The sequence below is a fragment of the Urocampus carinirostris genome, chromosome 4 (assembly GCF_059441175.1).
Source record: "Urocampus carinirostris isolate Australia breed hairy pipefish chromosome 4, RoL_Ucar_1.0, whole genome shotgun sequence".
NCBI classification, from domain to species: domain Eukaryota; kingdom Metazoa; phylum Chordata; class Actinopteri; order Syngnathiformes; family Syngnathidae; genus Urocampus; species Urocampus carinirostris.
This window is the reverse complement of record NC_142352.1, coordinates 1,358,310-1,378,912: the sequence shown is the minus strand read 5'-3', so window position 1 is coordinate 1,378,912 and position 20,603 is coordinate 1,358,310. Positions and strand designations below refer to the sequence as shown.

The following is a 20,603-nucleotide window of genomic DNA, read 5'->3' as shown; positions in this document are numbered from 1 at the left end:
ATGGAATACAGGCTTTGAGGGGGAGATTGCTAAATTCCTGTAAAACAAGTGTTTTTATTCAACATTTTTTAAATGTATTTAATTATTTGTATAAATGCTAAAAATATTCTCTTCGGCCTTTTCTGTTAAAAAAAACAAACTTTTTTTGTCCGTGTAGTGATTTTCCCAAACTATTTGTCTTGTGTCCTGCAGACGTCAGTGAAGAGAATCTTCTTCCTTGGCAACAGGAGACAAAGTTGCCTGGCGTCAAAAAGGAGGAAGATGAGTTTTTAGCGAAGGTTGACTTCAAAAAGGAGGAAGACGATTTGGAGCCTGACCACGTGAAAGAGGAAACTGAGGATTTGGAACCTGTTAACGTCAAAGAGAAGGAAGAGTTGCGAGAGTTTCCAGTGACTGGGGCCCTTTTAACCTCCGAAGATCAACATGGAGAGAACAAAGTGAAGGTGTCTCCAAGCAGCAGCTCTGGGACAACAGATGACGACGACGCTTCCGACTCTGCACACAATGATGGCGACAAACAGTTACAGTGTTTACAGTGCGGAAAAACGTTTCCATACATGTGTACTTTGAAACGCCATATGATTGGCCACACTGGTGAAAAACCCTTTTCCTGCTCAGTTTGTGGTCAGGGATTTACCAGGAGAGCTACCTTAAATGTCCACTCAAGAACCCACACTGGTGAAAAACCGTTTGTCTGTTTACTTTGTGGTCAGAAATTCAGCCAAAGAGGACATTTGAGAAGCCACACAAGAAGACACACTGGTGAAAAACCTTTTACTTGCTCAGTTTGTGGTCAAAAAGTCACAACAAGAAGCAGTTTAAGAAGGCACATAGGAACCCACTCCGGTGAAAAACCTTTCACCTGCTCAGATTGTGGTAAAATATTCACTCACAAATCAGACCTAAAAAGGCACGCGAGAACCCACACAGGTGAAAAACCTTTTGTCTGCTCAGTTTGTGGTAAAACATTCACCAATCAATCAAACTTAAAAGTACACACAAGAACCCACACCGGTGAAAGGCGTTTTAGCTGCTCAATTTGTGGTCAAAAATTCTTAATAAAAGGAAATTTAAAAATCCATGCTAGAATTCATACTGGTGAAAAACCTTTCGCCTGCTTAGTTTGTGGTCAAAGTTTCATCCGGAGAGAACATTTGAAAAGCCACACAAGAGTCCACACCGGTGAAAAACCTTTTGCCTGCTCAGTTTGCGGTCATCAATTCAGCCATAAAGGAAGTTTAAAAACCCACACCAGGACCCACACTGACAAATAACTTTTTGTCTGCTATGCTTGTGGTTAAAAAAAAACCCATCCAGAATTCACATTTACAAAGCCACGCAAGAACCCACACTGATGAGAAACCATTTTATTGTTCAATTTGCGGTCAAAGATTCTCTTGTCAAGTCAAAGCTCAGGGTCACGTGTGCTGGTGAGAATAGCAGTCTTCTCTCTCCTTGATATGAGCTGATAGTTTGCATTTACATTGTAATGAGAATTGCTTTAAATGATATTTATTTGGTCTGGAATCCAATTCGGTTGTTAGCATGTAGACGTCAGGTGGTGCTCAAGATTCCCCATCAGAACACGGTCTCATTTTATTCTGAATAAATTGTATTTTAGCTCAAAATGATTGATTTTGGCAGGTCATTGATATTGATCATGATTGATCAAACCAAAGGAAAAATATAGACACAACAAAATGCAACGTGGTTTGATTCTACAAACTAAAATGTATTTTACAAGGCAAGAAAATCAATAAGCAAAGAAACATCAAAGTAAAGTAACGTGTGTCTTATTAACAAAAGAAAAGGCACCGTGTGTGAAAGAAGGGGAGGTGGAGGGAGTTCTTTAGCAATTAAAAGGACTGATCTAGAAGCTTGTTTTTAAGATAATCAACTCATTTCGATGATCAGGAATGACTTCGTAGCGTCTCAGAATGAAAGTTTTTAATGGACAGCACCAAATGGTTTGTCATGAAATGTTTTTCTCGTGTTACCTTTGGTTGGACAAAACATTACATGGGGGCAGGGTCCCACATGGACCCCTTGAAGAAAAAAAACATCTCTCTCCCCCATGCAGACTCCATTGGCTGCTGCTTTCAGCCGATGGAGAGGGAGGGAAAGAGCCAGGGGCAATCCAGGCCTCACCGGGGGACTAAGGCCTCTCGGTCCCCATTGTCTAAGGGAGAAAATGCCAGCCAGGGCCCCCTTTTGAGCCACTGTCCTGGAAAAAAGAGGAAGCGTAGGATTTCACGCCTTCCCTTTTAAATGCCGATGAGGTCATCGATCACCGAAGGCGTGTCCTGTGTTAGGCAGAAATTTCCTGTTGACGCTTTTCAAAATAAAGATCTCCAAATGACTGATCGATAAGTAGGCAAGTCTTATTCGGTTTTAGTCTCTGGCATGAATTATAAAAACATACGTAGGCACATAATGAATCTTTTGATTAAAAACGAACACCCTAGGGGTTCAAAACTTTATTATACAGCTGGAGAGTCTGGTCACTTCCTGTAAATGAGGGAAGTGTCTGCCGTAGGCCTTGGTGTGCATTTCAGGGTGGTTGGAAAATACGACATTTGAAAAAAACACAGCTACCACTGAATCAACTCGTTTTCACACTCTAGACGTCAATGACATGTCTAAACTCAGCCTATTTTTATTCTAATTATGAGAATATTTATTTCATGTGCTTGAGTGTTGCAGCCTGTATCTTTATTTGATTACATGAAATTGAATGAGGAATAACAGTAATTATTATATCTCATCAGTATTTTCTACTCTTGGCTTTTTTTCTGAAGTACCTATCAAGCATTTCTTGCGTGCACATGTAAATATAGTTTTTGCCTTGACTTCATCAAGATGACCTCTTTACAGGGGTGTATTGTGCAAATTTGAAATAAAGAAATCAAGGCAAATTGAATAAACGCAGCTTGATCTAGTCTGGCTTAATGGGTTGCACGTTTGCCGAGTGAGGATGAAAAGGCTCGGCTATGTCAAACCGGCTGTAGGTGTCACGTCCAGAACATAGGGTAGACCCAATCGCGTAACGTTTCTCACAAGTTTATTGAGATGGAGAGAGGAAGGGCAGCGCCCGGGATCCGGTGCTTGCTAAACGCGGGAAGCAAGTCGCTCTCGCACTCGGATTGTGATGCGAATGCGGAAGTGGATCTTCCGTAGCGAGCGATGGCGGTGTCAGGGACGGAAATACGGGTCGGTTGCCGGGACAGGGAGAGCTAAATCGCGGTCGGAAACGAGTCGTAAGGCAGGACAGGAGAGTAGACGTAGTCGGGATCAAAAATGGGTCGCACGCCGGGACGGGGACGCAGATGTGGTCCGGTTTAAAAACAGGTTGTAGCTGGAGACAAACCGGAGCAAAAACGGGACAGGCGAGAGTCAGGGTCAAAAAAGGCTTGCCTTGTATAAACAGAGGTTCGCGGACAGACTGACAACAGGGGACACATGACTGGGTTTAAATAGTGACAGGGAGCCAATCAGAATCCGCGGCGGTTGGCGCCAAATGAGCGGGCACAGGTGAGTCACATCAGTAATCATGACCGTAGGTAGTTGGAATAACTGAGCGTTTTGCAGAATATTCAAATATACTCTTGGATTCATTTTAGAATCATGGATCGGAAAAGGGAAAAGTGTCACCCATGATCTTTTACTGGTGGAGTTTTATGAACTTTTCAAAGAAATTTGAAGAAAAAAAATAATACTCAAGCACTACTATTAAGGAAAGGACAACCGGAGAGTCTTTTGCACACTGGTTCATTGAAACTTCATGATATTTGGATTGGGATTTTACGGGATTGTTAAGGGGTGAAGTAGTAAAACTGAAAACGAAAAGGCAGTCTGTTTAAGCGTTAAGATTTATACATGGTGTCACCAGTCTTAAAATGCCCTGTAGTGTTGGTGGTTTCTCCCACACTCCCAATACTGTAGTCCCTGAGGTTTGCCAACCTCTGATCTAGGCTTTTCGTCTGAAAAGGATTTAAACAATAAGATTATGACCATATAAAAGTCAAACCCGTAAAGCTCGACATATCCCAAATGTAACAAAGTGAGTTGAATCTGCTTTTATTTTTACTTTATTGATGTTAAAAGAAAGAACACAACAACAATTGGTATTTTCAACACTTCAAACAAAACTAGGGATATTGCCGGCACTCCATCCCATCTTGGTGTTGTTGTAGAATAACAAAGTCGGAGCTTATCGACATAATGAGGATACATTTGTTTAGACAGGATATTCCAGGCTTGTTTCTCCCGAGTTCAACTTGGCTGGGTCACGGCGACTTTTGATGAGAAACATGCGGACGATTGCAAAAACATTGTCAATTCTTGGAAGCATGCGGCCAGTAAGAGAAAAACAACACGTGATTTGGCTGAGGTGATGTTTTTGCTCCGGAGGGTATAAGAAAGCTGATTGTCTCTTAGACGAATGAGAACGCTGTTTTGAACGCTGACGGATATCAGTAAACGACGTCTCCCTCTCCGTCAAATTTCTCTGTGCTTTTGTGCATATTTCTGGGGCGAGGCGGATACACAGTCTGCTCCGAAAGTGTCGGCAGACTATCTTGTTTCGTATATAGCAAAATAGTTTATCAACAAAAAGAAAACCCACGTTATAAAAATGTTATAGATTTTTGTTGTTAAATTTTTAAATACGATAAACATTCCCAATGTGCAAATGACAATTTATATACTTTAGAATCTGCCCCTTCTGTTGAGTTAAACATTGTATCATTATTTTTCTGTTTTATTTGTCTGTATATCTGCAGCACTTTCTGTTCCCTTGAGAATGGTTAACTTTGTATTGTTTGACTGTTTTATGTGTTAAAAATGATGCAATATTTAATAAAAAAACAACAATTTGAATGAATAAAGTTTTTCTTTAAAGTGTTGCATTTTCTTTTGCTAACAGAGATCCAAAATCCATTCACTTGGACTACAATTTCTATTTCTATTCAGACAATAATAAACACGGAAATATGAGTTTTCTGTAAAATGTACAACAATTCTTCAATGTAATGCTGTTTAAACATAAGACTTAATTCATTGTTATATATCTACATGCATTATCTGCACTGCTTATTCACAGTAGGGTCTCAAGGGTGTTGGAGCCCATCCCAGCTATCTTCGGGCAGTGGGAAGGGGACACCCTGAACAGTTGCAGGGCATATGGAGACAGACAATCCACTCGCTCATTCACACCTAGGGACAATTTGGACCGGCCAATTAATCTGACATGCATGTTTTTGGGGTGTGGGAGGAAACCCACGCAAGCACAGGAAGGCTGGTAGCTGGATTTGATCCCATGACCTCAAAAATGTGCCGCGGACGCTCTAACCACTTAGCCAGTATCTAAAAAAATGCTTTCCATTAACACAAAGGCAGTTTGCTTGCAAAATAAAATTTTATTGCAAGAACACTGGATTTATGCACGAACGATGCATGAACTTTGCATAAACTTCTTAGAAATAATAAAGCTTTGAAGCTTTAAAGTCTGTATTAACGTATTCGCTTTGCTCTACACCAGGGGTCGGGAACCTTTTTGACTCAAAGAGCCATAAAAGCAAAAAATATTAATTTTATTTTGGGAAAGAGCCACACCATATATTATGAGACAAATTGACTAAATTGCTAAACCCGCGCCCCAGACAAAAGCTTAGTCTTCAGCACATTTATTTTTAATGATTTGAAAAAAATGATGAAAAGAGAATAATGCCAGAGCCCCTGTCCCAAAATCAACAAACATACCACTTTAAACTTGTCTCTTTCTTGCAATGACTCAAGATCGGTTAAACTCCTTTTGACCCTTTTTTATCATACATATTGGTTTCAAAACCAGATGCAAGCATTTATTTTGTAAAAACGTCACAACATTCTGAGAATAGGGAGCCTTATGTGCTTACCTTTGGCGAGAGATGGGAAGGAGTGCTTGTACTTTTTGCATAGCTCCACCCATCCCTCCCACTCACCCAATCAAATGACTAAGTTCTCTTCCGGTGTTTTGGCGTATTTACAGTTCTGTGGATTCATCATAAAGTATCTGAACACTGAACACAGATTATATAGTGAACTTTTAAATAAAGGATTCTTTAGCGTTGTACAGCCAAAACGAGTTTTTTTCCCCCCTTTTTTTTGTGTGACACCTTGACTGTAAATTGTAGTGAAAAACGTGCCCTATATATACTGCGAAGTAATCATTAGCCAGTAAGTTTCGGTTTGGCTTTGCGTGTAACTTAATAAGATAGACAAATCAAGTATTGGACAAGATGGAGACATTTTGCATGCAATCAAATCTGTCTCTGAGCCACAGATACTCGTAGAAAGAGCCATATAGGCCATAGGTTCCCGACCCCTGCTCTACACACTACGTGTACTCCGCTGCATGACCTCAGAACACGCGCTAACCACTTCCCTGCCGTGTATATATATATATATATATTACAGTATGTAACCGCGGTGTACCTGTTCCACCAAAGATCCACATTCACGCTGGACTGGATGATGAGGTTTTTATTACAGTTGCTGCAAATGAATGAGTCACAACCCGTGGTTAGCCTTCTCTGCTGGCTTTGATCTCTTTGATCGTTGGCAGCTCGTTGTAGACTGCCAAAAAAACATCAAAGAGCTTTCTTTTCAGTTTACATTAAATACATTTTAGAATACCAACCATCACAATACATTTTTACATCCATTTTAACAAGATACTTTTAACAAGAGATCGTATAGTGGCTTTTTTAACGTTTACAATGAATTCAACATATTTTTCTTTAGTCTGAATTTTAACCAACATCATCCTTTTTATTTATATGATAAAATACAAATAATAACAATAATGAGTATAAAAACGGGTACAATTTACCTGCAAATGAATGAGTCACAACACATGGTAAGCCTTCTCTGCTGGCTTTGATCTCTTAGATCTATAAGGGGAATTACCATTTTAGCACAACATGTAACGTCCAGCAAAACTAACATAAAAGGCGACAGAAACAAAACGAAAATAAATCTAAACAGTTTGACAACATCGATCACATTACTGTGCATGTTGAGAGATTTGTCAGCTGTGGTTTTAATGTTTAAAATTAACTTTTTGCGGAGCACCAAAAGATCGTGTCTTACCGTTGGCAGCTCGTTGTAGACTGCCAAAAAACCCCACCTTCCTGTCGCAAAGTCTAAAGCCAAACCAAACCTTAACGCATAGCAGCAGGTGGCACTGTTGAACTCATCATTGCAGGACACTTATACAGAAACTATACAACATATTTCAGCAGGAATTTCAATAAAACAAAAGTTATTATTACACCCGTTACATATATATATATATATATATATATATATATATATATATATATATATATATATATATATAATCTCATCTCATTAGCTGCACCGCTTATCCTCAGTAGGGTCGCAGGGGTGCTGGAGCCCATCCCAGCAATCATCGGGCAGTAGGCAGGGGACACCCTCAACTGGCTGCCAGCCAATTGCAGGGCACACAACAGGGACAGACAACTCTCTCGCTCATTCACACCTAGGGACAATTTGGACCGGCCAATCCACCTGAAATGCATGTCTTTGGCATATACATATGTATATATATTTATATATACTTGGAGAGAGATAAAATGCTTCATAAAATGCAGTACTGTTTACTTAATACCGCAAAACAATAAAAACAGCTTCGGCGAGCTATTTCGTGAACCGGAAGTTGTTGTCGTAGCTCCGCCCACTTTCTTTCTTCTTCCGTGTCTCTCCGAAGTTGTTGTTAGCGATGTGGCCTTCTGCTCCAGCCGTGTGGAAAAGATGAATTCGTCTTTGTTAGAAGAGCTGACGGAGATCTCTAAACACGGCGAAAATGTGCTCAAGAGGGAATGGAAATCCGGCAGAGGATCTTCGGGGAGAAAAGAACGAGCGAGAACATCGACGTCTAAACCAAGTTAGCATTAGCAAGCAGCTACGAGTTGTATTGAACAGAGCAGGTTTGTAAACCTTTATTTCGGGATCCTTATTTTGGGCTTCTCGAGTCCATGTCACGTTATTTGCATCGTCTTTATCCAATATTCATGATGGAGATCTTTAGAGGGGAGAATAAATTTCGTTTAGTCAGCATTAGTTATCTCATCATTTCCCTGTCTACACTCTCGAGTGAACGAAATGAACAAACGGTGGCTGGGGTGGAAGTAGTTACTATGACACACATTTCTTGTTCCAAAAATCAGTAGATTTCTTTGAAACCTAAATAATATAGTATTAAAACCCAGGTTAATCTTTGTGATTGGATTACCTCAATCGGCCTTCGACCCAGTCTGGAATACGTAAATAGAAATTAAAAAAAAACTGCAGAACAAAACATACAAATGTGAAATAAAAACTAAATTATGTTACCATAAAGGCATAAAAGTTAAAAAAATGAAATCGATCAATTAAAAGCCATATTAAAAAGGCGGGTCTTAAGCCTCCGCTTGAAAATATCAAGGATCCCATTGGAGCCGATGTCGTCCAGCAGACAGTTCCATAGGTGAGGACAAAAGTAGCTGAATGCTGCCTTACCATTGGTCAGCTTTGGTCCTCGCCCTAGGAAAAGTCAAAAAAACCCTGCCCGAGGACTTCAATGACTGCAAAATCTAATTTAACAAAAAAAAAAAAAAAGATAAGATGGCCCTAGACTATTTCAAGCACTTCAAATCGATCCTGTAATGCATATTTCATTGAATTGTCTTTATTGTCATTGTTAACAACATAGTGTACATGACATCACGATTTCACGTGGCACTCCAGGACAAACTTTTAACAATATGTTTTTCCAAAAAAGATACAAAAAGATTCATATTCCTGTAAAACATTTATATTTTTTAAGATGTACTTAATTTGATTCATGCCAAATGCAGAATCGATTTTTTAGTGATGCATTTGCTGTATAAAAAAACAGGGTTTTTCCCCCAAATGTGTGTCTTGTGTCCTACAGACGTCAATGAAAAGTATCTTCTTCCCTGGGAACAGAAGACAAAGTTGCTAGGCGTCAAAAAAGATGAAGATGGTTCGGAGCCTGCACAAATTAAAGAGGAGGGAGATTCGAGAGAGTTTCCCGTAACTGGGGCCCGTTTAACCTCCGAAGATCAACATGAAGAGAACAAGGAGAAGGTGTCTCCAAGAAAAAGCTCCCGGACAATAGATGACTATGACATGTCCGACACAAATTACAAATGTTCGCAGTGTGGGAAAACATTTCCCTACAGGTGTTATTTGAAATCACACATGATAGTCCACACTGGTGAAAAACCCTTTGCCTGCTCAGTTTGTGGTCTACAATTCAGCAATAAATCCAACTTAAATAAACACACCAGAACCCACACTGGTGAGAAACCTTTTACCTGCTCTGTTTGCGGTAAAAAATTCACAGCGAGTGGGACGTTAAAAAAACACAGAAGAACCCATACTGGTGAAAAACCTTTTTCCTGCTCAGTTTGTGGTCACAAATTCAATCAGAAAGATAATTTGAAAAGACACACCGTAACCCACACTGGTGAAAAACCTTTCGTCTGCGCAATTTGTGGACAAAAATTCACTCAGAAAGGTACCTTAAAAATCCACACAAGAACCCATACCGGCGAAAAACCATATTCCTGCGCAGTTTGCAGTCAAATATTCACCGGGAAAGGAAGTTTAAAAATCCATGTAAGAATTCACACCGGTGAAAGACCTTTTGCCTGCTCAGTTTGCGGTCAAATATTCACCCGAAAATCACACTTAAAAAAACACACAAGAACCCACACTGGTGAAAAACCTTTCGCCTGCTTCGTTTGTGGTCTAAAATTCATCCACAAAGAGAATTTGAAAAACCACACAAGAACCCACACAGGTGAAAAACCTTTCGCCTGCTCAGTGTGCGGTCAAAAATTCGGCCACAAAGGAAATTTGAAAAACCACACAAGAATCCACACTGGTGAAAAACCTTTCGCCTGCTCCGTTTGCGGTAAAACATTTACAGAGAGGGTGAACTTAAAAAGACACTCAATAATCCACTCTGATGAGAAACCATTTTCTTGTTCAGCTTGCGGCAAGAGATTCTCTTGTCAAATCAAAGTCCAGAGTCACAGGTGTGCTGGTCAGAATAGAATTCATCGCTCTGCTTGAAATGAGCTCAGTTGATTTACATGTACAAAGGATACATTTGATATTCTCCCATCAGCCCCTTGGTTTGTGTTTCATCTTTTAGTTTCTTTCTTTACTTGACTGCCACCTTATTTCTGAAATGAAAACAAATTGCCCAGATCATATTAAGATAAGCCGTATGTGCTAAAGTTGCCTGTTTTTCCATTCCCTGTTTTTAAATCAAGAATACTTCAAACAACAAAACTGTCTTACGTCCAGATGTATGTCAACAAAAAGTGATAATGGATAAAATGGTAAAAAATGATTTAATTATTTGAAGAATGGATGCTATTTGTTTATTTCTTGTTTATTATCAAGTAATAGAAAAGTACAGGGTGGCCATTTTCAACCTCAGATAGCTTTCAGTCAGTCGTGTCAACGGAACTGGACTACAAAATAACTACTTAATCTGGGGGATCTAAAAAAACTGAAGAAGGGGCTTAGGTCATGCTTTTTTCTTTTTGCTCGTCGTATTTTTGTTACTCTAATGTGCTCATATGGTCTCAAAAACAAAAATGCACAAAAACAGACAAAATAAACCCATGCTCTTCCGCAATGTGTAAATAATGTCCATGGTCTGCGCTGTGTGGTTGTCGTGGAAGTACTCAAAGAAACTTGTGTCATTGTGTCGCCGTCTTATCATCAAAACCATTTCTTGACTTTTATTTGCAATAAATAGTTGACTTTGAGACTGTTTGAAATGCTTATGCGGGTTTAATAATTTGAAACCCTTACAGTATATATATATCATTTATTACCACTGCGCAATTTTCGCTTCAAAATATACTATGCGCCATGATCTCGGGGAATTAATTTTCAAAGTTCTAGTATGACAATAAAGTAGATCTGAATCTGAAGTAGACGGTTTGATCATGCTCATTCCCGCTTGGAGTAATTGGAACTTTGCTTACCATGTCGCTGGGGGACTTCTGACTGTTGTGTCTGAGTTAATCATCAAAGGGTAGGTTTACCTGCCGTCGTGTACAGCGTGCGTTCCTTTTTGACTTCGTCTTATTTTAGGTATTTGATTGTGACTTTTCCTCACCTGTTATCCACAGCTTGTCTTTGCAATTAATATATTGTCTAGATACTTCCCTGTTGGCGTGCAGGCTCCTGAAAACTTCAATTTTTTGGGTCTATGTTACCCGTTAGCTGGCCATCCTGGCGTGTGCATTGCTTTTTCTCCCGGCTGGGTTCAAGTTTGTTGCTGCCGTAGCTCACGATTATTCTGGCTTACTGCATGTTTTTGGTCAGCCACCCTCCCGTTTTTTTCCGCCGGTCCCGGTTCCTCCTTTGTAGCAGCCGGCTAGCCTGTTGTGTCCCGGCTTGTTTAGCCCATAGCGCTCTCTGTGTGTTGTTTTTGGCAGTTTGCCCCATTTTGGCTGTTAGCCATATGTTGTACCGTTGCTCCACCCACCTGCAACTCAATGCCTAGGTATTCTCCACAAAAACTACAAAAACTTGGCTTATACTGTAACACTCAAACCTTTTCCACTAGTTAACATGTAAACTAATAGGTAGCCTGGCTTGTTAGGTTGCTTCCCATGATGTCAGAGTTTAGGAAGTCAAAGAAAGACTGTCTTCAAAATCCATTCTAGAAAAATAATTGGAATATACCAATGACACACACACACAAACGCAGATATATATATATATATATATATATATATATATATATATATATATATTGTATATTTATATACACTGTGTATATATTTATATACACTGTGTATATATATTAAAGGATTTTATACGATTGACTACAAGTTACATGTATTCAGCTTAATGGAATAAAGATATTCACTGACTGTGCTTTAGTTCAATGTACAATAACAGGTCTGGGCAGGCTGTGAAATGCATAAGTTGTGTCAGTTGTTGTTTACAGGACGAGACGTACTTCTGATAACAACGTCTGAGTGTGCTGACGCAGAACGACCAGGCGCTGCTGTGGGAAAACCAGACATCAAGGCACTTGTGTATGAGATTGTGAAGCCCAGGGGGCTTCCTTGGCACACCCATGGGAGGAGCCGGCACGCCATCATGCAGGGAGAAGATGGCCAATGGGGGAATAGTGGGATGTCTTTGATTTGTCTATTGAAATGTATAAATGATCCGGAGCAACTTGGACGGAGACGTCTCCTGTTGGTACACTTAGTTCTGCTGTTAGGAATGATAAACATCCGCCCCGTGTGGAAATGTCGCCCTTCCTGCTCATTTTTCTCTCAAGAAACGAGCGCGCATAATTGTTGGATGAATGTGGGTCGTGTTTGGTTAATGGAGTCAGATAACTAATTCGAACAATTTGGTAAACGATACATTTTGATAGTTAAATCCAATAATATGTATGTATGTTGTTGGGAATTAAACTATTAAAAATGTAGCGTTAACCAAATTATTCGAATTAGTTATCCGACTCCATTAACCAAACATAACCTTCATTCACCCAACAAGGCATGCTCTTTTCTTTTCGGGAAAATATGGGCAAGAGACCAGCATTTCCACACGGGGGCAGATTTAACTTCTTAAAGTATTTAACTAAGTGAATTCCATCAAATTAGCCGAATTATTGTCGAATTAGTCTTCGTCGAGCCTCCCTCTCGATTGTCCCTCGCGATCGATCTCCTTCTCCTGAAGTTCTGTCTTCTGAAGTTCTTTTCACAAGCTGGGGTGTCGACTCCTCCCATGGGGCGGGCCAGAGACTCCCCACGTGGACTCCACCTCGTTGCCACGATGTCTGAAGAAACTCAAAACAACCGAGCTTATCAGAACAACTTCTCCAAACAATGTCTCATTTCCCTCGTCACAGAGGCTCCTCCGGCGTTCGTCCTTGTCCCAGTTCCTGCTGTTTTCTGTAACCATCATTCCACTAGATTACATTGACCTCGCCCCACAGCTCAGCCAGTGAATATCTTTTGCATTTAAATGGAATTTGTATTTGATCGTAAAAAATCCCTTATAGTCAAATACATAAAATAAAAAATCCTTCAATGTATGTATATATATATATATATATATATATATATATATATATATACATACATACATTGAAGGATATATATAAAGGGAAAAATACGTATTATTTTCTCACACTTTGTATATTTTAGAATTTGGGAATTATTTAAGCCCTCAGCACAAGGGGTGAGTTGCTGTGCCATGCAACCCTTCATTAGCAGATTCGACAGCATACACTGGTTTACCCCCTCCGCATCATATGCGTTGATATCATTCTTAACTATTCTTGGCCATTCACCTCTATCCCTAGCACACACTCTTACATCCGTTAAATTAAACGACCGCACATCCAGTGCACGTTTATCCCCATCTATTTTCATAAACCCTCTCAGCAAGCTCTCTAAAGGAATCAGACTTGGGACGCTTTGAAAACAATTCAAAATAAATGACTAAAGGACAGTTTAATACAAAAACAAGACAGTCAAAAAAAAACAACTAGGAATTGTAAATGAAAGTAAATAAATAGTTTTGATTTTTTTGAGACTGCGAAACAATGACACAAGTCTCTTCCAGTACTTCCATGACAATCACACATTGCAGAGAAATAATAATAATTGAAACAAAAATGACATAATCACTCTTAAATATGGGAACAAGGACAGTTCATTTAAGGAATAAGGTTGCAGTCAAATGGAGACATAAAAGGATGATGAGATCGCCGAATCCTAAAACCCCAAAACAATTTCATCCTGTGTCATTTTGACAACTTTGCACAAATGGTCAATTTTAAACAGAAAAGAAAATCACTCAAACAAATATATTCATGACATTTAAATTTCAAGTCAAATCTAAATGGATCCAAGATAATGAAATCCACCACAGAAAAGTCATGCCTTGAATACAGGGAGTAAGATTTCCAGTAGTACAGTGGAACGCCTCTCAGTTCGGACAAATCGGTGTTCGACCGAAAATTTGGAGAAATTCTTGCTTCGCTGTTCGGTCAAAAAATCGGAGTTCGCTGAGCGGCGTACGGGTGTTTTAGCCCCTAATTATGCCTCCGAAGAAGGTCGGTGCAAGCAGGACAGGTGAAAAAAGACAAGTTGTTCGTAAAACTATTGCCTTTAAGAAAGACATAAAATCTAAATATGAAAGAGGTGTACGAATTTCCGATCTTGCTAGTGAATACAGCATGGTTGAATCTACTATCAATACGATCGTAAAGAATAAGGAGGCTGTGAAATCGAGTGATGCGGCTAAGGAAGTTAGCGCTATAAGCAAGCAACTGCCGCAAGTTTTGAAAGAGGTTGAAAAACTTTTGATGATTTTTCTCTCCCCACCGTCCACCACAAAGGTAAGAAATCCTATTCATAATCCTTTTTTTTATTTTTACACGTTCATGTTAGCTAACGCGAACGTACGATTAGCCTGGGTTAGCTTCATGTTTACGTTCATGGTAAACATTCAGGGTGTTGGAACGGATTAAAACGATTTGACATTACTTTTAATGGGAAAAACGATTTCGGTGATTGAACAAATCGGTTCAGAACAGGGTTCTGGAACGGATTATGGTCGAGATCCGAGGTTCCACTGTATGTTTAAGGCTTGTATAAGTAACCTGTATTGTTTTGTACTAAAAAAATAAACATCTCATTAAGTAATATGCACTACAAAAATAAATAAAATAAAGTGTAAGTTACTTTTGGAAGATGAACTTAAAAAAAAGCGATCCAACCCTTTTCTCAACCGCATCAAGCTTTCTTGTGTCTACAAGAGACATTCGAAATTTCTCCAGAAGAGTCAAAATTGAAACATACTGAGGATATATCATAGTATTTACTGTTATTGATTATGTGATTTCATATAATTAATCAAAATAGGATATAAGCTGCAACACTCAGCATTTAAAAAAACGTTTTCACAACTAGAAGCACAATAATAATAGGCTAAGTTAAGACATATTACTGACGTCAAGAGTACACAAATGAGTTAGTTCAGTGGTAGCTGTATTTTTTAAAATGTGAATACAAAATCTGAGTTTGCATCAAGCAGAGTGATGACTGCTATTCTCTCCAGCACACTTGTGACAATAAACCTTGACGTGACAAGAGACTCTTTGGCTGCAAAACAGAACGAGATAATTATTTTACATCAGTGTGGGTTTTTTGTAAGTCTCGTTTTTCAAGCTTCTTTTGTGGCTGAATTTTTAACACAGTGTGGGTTCTTGTGTGTTTTCTAAAACATCGTTTCTGGGGGAATTTTGACCACAAACTGAGTGGGCAAAAGGTTTTTCACCAGTGTGGGTTCTTGTGTGTGCTTTTAAGCCTTTTTTCCAGTTAAACCTTTGACCGCAAATAGAGCAAGCAAAAGGTTTTTCACCAGAGTGGGTTCCTCTGTGTACTTTGAAGCTTTCTTCCCAACGGAAACTTTGACCGCAAACTGAGCAAGCAAAAGGCTTTTCAGCAGTGTGCGTTCTTGAGTGTTTATTTAGACTTCCTTTACAGGTGAATTTTTGACCGCAGACAGAGCAGGCAAAAGGTTTTTCACCAGTGTGGATTCTTGTGTGTACTTTTAAGCTTCCTTTCCACTTGAATGTTTGACCACAAACTGAGCAGGCAAACGGGTTTTCACCTGTGTGGGTTCTTTCATGGCTTTTTAAGTGTGATTTCCAGGTGAATTTTTGACCGCAGACAGAGCAGACAAAAGGTTTTTCACCAGTGTGGGATCTTGTGTGTACTTCTAAGCTTCCTTTCCAGTGGAATTTTTGACCACAGACAGAGCAGGCGAAAGGTTTTTCACCAGTGTGGGTTCTTGTGTGTACTTTTAAGTCCGATTTCCGGGCAAATTTTTTATCACACACTGAGCAGGCAAAAGGTTTTTCACCAGTATGGGTTCTTGTGTGTCGCTTTAAGCTTTCTTTCCAGTTGAATCTTCGATCGCAAACTGAGCAGGCATAAGGTTCTTCACCTGTGTGGGTTCTTGCGTGCCTTTTTATGTCTGATTTCCGGGTGAATTTTTGACCACAAACTGAGCAGGCAAAATGTTTTTCACCGTTATGGGTTATTCTGTGTGTTTTTAAGTGTGATTTCTCTGTGAACTTTAAACCACAAACTGAGCAAGCAAATGTTTTTTCACCAGTGTGGGTTGTTGCGTGTCGCTTTAAGCATTTCTTCCAGTTGAATCTTTGATCGCAAACTGAGCAGGCAAAAGGTTTTTCACCTGTGTGACGTCTTGCATGGCTTTTTAAGTGTGATTTCCGGGTGAATTTTTGACCACAAACTGAGCAGGTAAAAGGTTTTTCCCCTGTATGGACAATGATATGCCGTTGCAAATCACGCTTGTGTCTAAAACTTTTACCACACTGCGAACATTTGTGACATCTGTTATCTTCCGATTGTTTGTCGCCATCGTTGTTTGCAGAGTCGGACGTGTCGTCATCATCCGTTGTTACGGGGCTTCTGCTTGGAGACACCTTCTCCTGGTTCTCTTCATGTTGATCTTCGGAGGTTAAAATGACCGGAATCACCGGAAACTCTTTAAAATCTTCCTCTTTTTTAACGTTAATTGTCTCTAAATATTTATCCTCCTCCTTTTTGATGTCATCAGGCTCCAAATCCTCCTTCTTTTTAACATCAACCGTCCCTAAATACTCATTCTCCTCCTTTTTGACGTGAACATTCTCCAAAACCTCCTCCTTTTTAATGTGACCAGGCTCCGAATCCTCTGTTTTAAAGCCAGGCAACTTTGTCTCCTGTTGCCAGGGAAGAAGATACTTTTCATTGACGTCTGTTGGACAAAACACACATGGATGTGTCAAATCACAGTTTCCTTTTAAACCGTATTAAAACCGTATTAAATTCCAGGTAAATAAAGCAAGATTTCTTTATGGTTCTGCAAGCAATCGTTCATTTCAGGTATGAAAATGTGTGAGGGCTTAAAAGGGTGAGAATAAAAAATTAAGATGTACAAGCCAACAAAAAAATACAGTTTTTCACACTGTGTTTCGGTGATCTGCAGGAGCTCATACACTTTGGGGATATTGTAAATGGTAAATGGTCTGCATTTCTATAGCGCTTTTCAAGTCACTTGAAGACCTCCCAAAGCGCTTTACAATGTGCTTCACACTTACCCATTCCCACACACACTCACACACCAATAGGTGGTCAGCCATGCAAGGCGCCGACCTGCTTATTGGGGGCATTAGGGATTCAGTGTCTTGCCCAAGGACACTTCGACATATAACAAGGAGGAGCCGGGAATCGAACCTGCGATCTCTTGATCCCAAGACGAGCGCTCTACCTCCTGAGCTAATTGCACAAAACCAAGATATGGGACTAAATCTGAAAAGGTTTGTTTATATGGGCTGAAAATTAAGTTAAAAGTTAAAGGCTAATTTCCTTTATAGCTGTTGAGAAGCAGCGGAGGTGCTAACCACATGGTGTGTGTATGTTGTGTCGCTCATTGCAGGTCAATTGTTCCAGTTTTTTTTATACTCGATATTGTAATTATTTCTGTTTTCACAAATAAATAAAAAGGTTATGAAATGAAATGATCTGCATTTCTATAGCGCTTTTCAAGTCAATAACTTCACGAAGCGCTTTTACAGTGTGCTTCACATTTCCCAATAGCGGCCTTGTATTGCAGCCATGTAAGACGCTAACCTGCTTATTGGGGGTATTAGGGGTTCAGTGTCTTACCCAAGGATACTTCGACATGTAACACGGACAAGCCGGGATTTGAACAGGGATCCCTTGATCCCAAGACGAGCGCTCTACGTCCTGAGCTACTGCTTCAGATTGAAAAATTGTTGAGTTGAATTCATGATAAAAGTTAAAACCACTATACAATCACTTGTTAAAAGAGTCTTGTTAAAATGGATGTAAAATCGAATTGTCATGGTGGATTTTCTGAACTTGTATTGTATCTCAACTGTAAAGAAAACTATTTGATATGCTTTGGGCAGTCTCCAGCACGCTGCTAATGATGTTAAGAACCAGCGGAGGTGCTAACCACATGGTGTGTGTATATGTTGTGTCACTCATTGCGGCAACTGTAATGAAAGCCTCATCATCCAGTCCAGCCTGAATGTGGATCCTTGGTGGGACGGCTACACCGCAGTTATATACATTCAATCCGGGTTTGATTAAGGTATAAATTGCCTTTTGAATAATCTACATGTGTTTAAACAAGAAATTACAGTAGTGGCAACTTATTCCAGCCCAGCAAGCATTCTTTTGTCTCTTCTGCACGAGACTGCATTCGGGGAACCCGATCAAAATACTCATCTTTTTAATTTACCATTTAATTGTATTAAACTTGATGGGCAAATCCTATTTTGGTCGCCTGAGCGTATATCCGATTCTCCAATCTAAGCAGCTTCATCAAAAATATTGAATAGAGATGAGGCATAAATCGTGAATGGACTCGAAGAACCCAAAATAAGAAAATAAAAATATTGTAGAAATAAAAGTGACTAACCTGCTTTGTTCAACACAACAAGTAGCTGCTTGCTAATGCTAACTTGATTTAGCCGTCGATCTTCTCGCTCGTTCTCTTCATGCGCTTCCTGAAGCTCATCTTTCAAATTTCCTTCCCCTCTTTTGGACATTTTAGCCGCGTTTTAAGCTTAAGAACAATTCATTTTTACCAAGTTAAATGGAGCATTTTCACACGGCTAGAACGGAATGCCATGTAGCCAAAAACAAACTCAGGGTTAGGCAAAAGGGGGAATGAAATAGGCGGTGTTCCAAACAAACCACTTCCGGTTCACGACGGTGCTCACCGAAGCTGTTTCTTTTTCCTTTTTTGTCGTAGTAGTTCTGTTTATTTTACAAAAGATAGAGATTTTTGTAGCACTTTTTTTTACATGGAATTTAGAAACGACCGCAATATGCTAACCATTTGTCAGAGCGCTATAGCATCCCGCTAACTAGCGTGCCTACGCGACGGCCACATTGGTCCGGTCAACGTCCCCGTTATGAAAAAGTATATACTTTGAAAATAAATCATAACGTCATTTTACAACCGATTTTCATGCAGGAGAGTTTTTGTCAACGTGTGCTGTTATGAAGGAAAATTAATCCAAAAATATATAAACAAAAAGGGCATTTAAAAGTAAAACACGAACAATTATGCTAGTTACATACAACTGTGTTGACGTTTTACTTTGTATGAAAATGTAGTTAAAAGTAATGGTCACTTAAGTGCAAACGTGTGAATTAGAAGTTTCTCTCAAAAAAGAAGTGCTGGTGCCAGCCATTTTGACTCATTCTTGGTCATGCAGAAAATTGAACCCTGCTTACATCTTGATGGGATTGAGTGCCAGCAGTCTAATGACTGTTCTTTACTTAGCACCGATGTTCCCTGTAATTTTCCTTACGAGTCTGAGCGTTCACACAAAGTCAGTGAGCAACGCTTGAAACAACAGTGAGCAACAGCAATCCCAAGTGTGGCAAGATAATTCATTATCAAACATGTCCAAAACCTGACATCAAGTTACATTTTGCTGAGTTTCCGGCAATGCAAAAATTATTTTTCTCTTTTGAATGAATTAACTCATGTACTATTTATTGCAAAGGTTGTACGGCCGACAAACGTCGTTTGTTCTTACAATTCTTCCACAAGATATCCATTTCTTTTTATTTCCTGATATATTTTGTCACATAATAATAACATTTTGGGGGGCTTATTCACTCGGTTGTAAGATACACAACTGTACTTAATCACGTTTTTTAGTGGAAGTACAATGTTGGCAACAAGATTCACTTGATATAATTGGAAATTATTTGAATGCAACACAAACTTTTTATACTTTTTTTCCGTGGTTTTTTCCACTTTTTAAAAAATTCCTTTTAAAAAAATCTCATTGTGTTTATTTTTTCTGAGCTGTTACTTTTTTCTTTTTGTTCTCTATTTAATTTTTTCCTACATTTCTTTCTTCTTTTTTGCTGGCTTTTTTCTAAATTTTTCCTTCTTTTTTTCACTTCTTTTTGTTTCTTTTTTTTTTCTCAGCTTTTCACTGCTTTTTCATTTTGGTATTTTTTTTGTATTCCCCCTTCCTTTAAGTCATTTTGTAGATAATGTTACATAATATTTGGTTATGTTGGAATTAAAGAAGCAAAAACAACCTGAAGAGCTGTTTCGGACCCGAAAGAGCCAATTCCTTTTAGTGAGCCAAGCCGAAGAAGCCGGTTCTCGACAAACTCTACTAGCTTTACTCAACTTCGTTATACTTCAACTCGACTTCAAAATACCGCATTTAGGACGCAACGTCAGGGGAACCCGTGTATTTTTACCTTCATGCACTTTTACTTTGACTTAAGTCGCTTCTTAATTAGTAATTTTGAGCCCTCATTTTTGTGCGCTGGCTAGATTTACTAGAAAAAGTGATGGATGGATGGAATTTCTTAAGGACCTGAACACGTCAATCCATTTCTCGGCGTTTCGTCTGATATTACATATGGATTTTTTAGAATAACGAAACATAAATG

At 39.2% G+C, this 20,603-nt stretch overlaps 3 protein-coding genes across 3 annotated transcripts; 2 read left to right on the top strand and 1 right to left on the bottom strand.

The window, feature by feature from the left end:
- Positions 1-212: 212 nt before the first annotated feature.
- LOC148366648 (uncharacterized) lies at positions 213-3,074 on the top strand (the record flags this gene model as incomplete). Its single annotated transcript, XM_088333452.1, has 1 exon — positions 213-3,074. A coding segment is annotated over one exon (1,062 nt), but the record flags the coding sequence as incomplete, so codon positions are not given.
- Positions 3,075-7,762: 4,688 nt separating this feature from the next.
- LOC148366647 (uncharacterized) lies at positions 7,763-10,373 on the top strand. Its single transcript, XM_088333443.1, has 2 exons — positions 7,763-7,991; positions 8,978-10,373. Exons 1-2 carry the CDS (start codon positions 7,868-7,870, stop codon positions 10,144-10,146), a joined length of 1,293 nt encoding a protein of 430 aa, XP_088189569.1. The 5' UTR covers positions 7,763-7,867; the 3' UTR covers positions 10,147-10,373.
- Positions 10,374-14,309: 3,936 nt separating this feature from the next.
- Positions 14,310-18,808, bottom strand: LOC148366646 (uncharacterized). Its single transcript, XM_088333415.1, has 2 exons — positions 18,592-18,808; positions 14,310-16,899 (listed from the first exon to the last, which is right to left on the bottom strand). Exons 1-2 carry the CDS (start codon positions 18,719-18,721, stop codon positions 15,320-15,322), a joined length of 1,710 nt encoding a protein of 569 aa, XP_088189541.1. The 5' UTR covers positions 18,722-18,808; the 3' UTR covers positions 14,310-15,319.
- Between the last annotated feature and the right edge of the window lie 1,795 nt (positions 18,809-20,603).

Coding starts and splice junctions, on each gene's coding strand:
- LOC148366646 (XM_088333415.1), bottom strand. CDS start 18,721: ATGTCCAAAAGAGGGGAAGGAAATTTGAAAGATGAGCTTCAGGAAGCG. Junction 16,900..18,591: donor TGTTGTGTTGAACAAAGCAG/GTTAGTCACTTT, acceptor TTTGTCCAACAG/ACGTCAATGAAAAGTATCTT.
- LOC148366647 (XM_088333443.1), top strand. CDS start 7,868: ATGTGCTCAAGAGGGAATGGAAATCCGGCAGAGGATCTTCGGGGAGAA. Junction 7,992..8,977: donor AGTTGTATTGAACAGAGCAG/GTTTGTAAACCT, acceptor TGTGTCCTACAG/ACGTCAATGAAAAGTATCTT.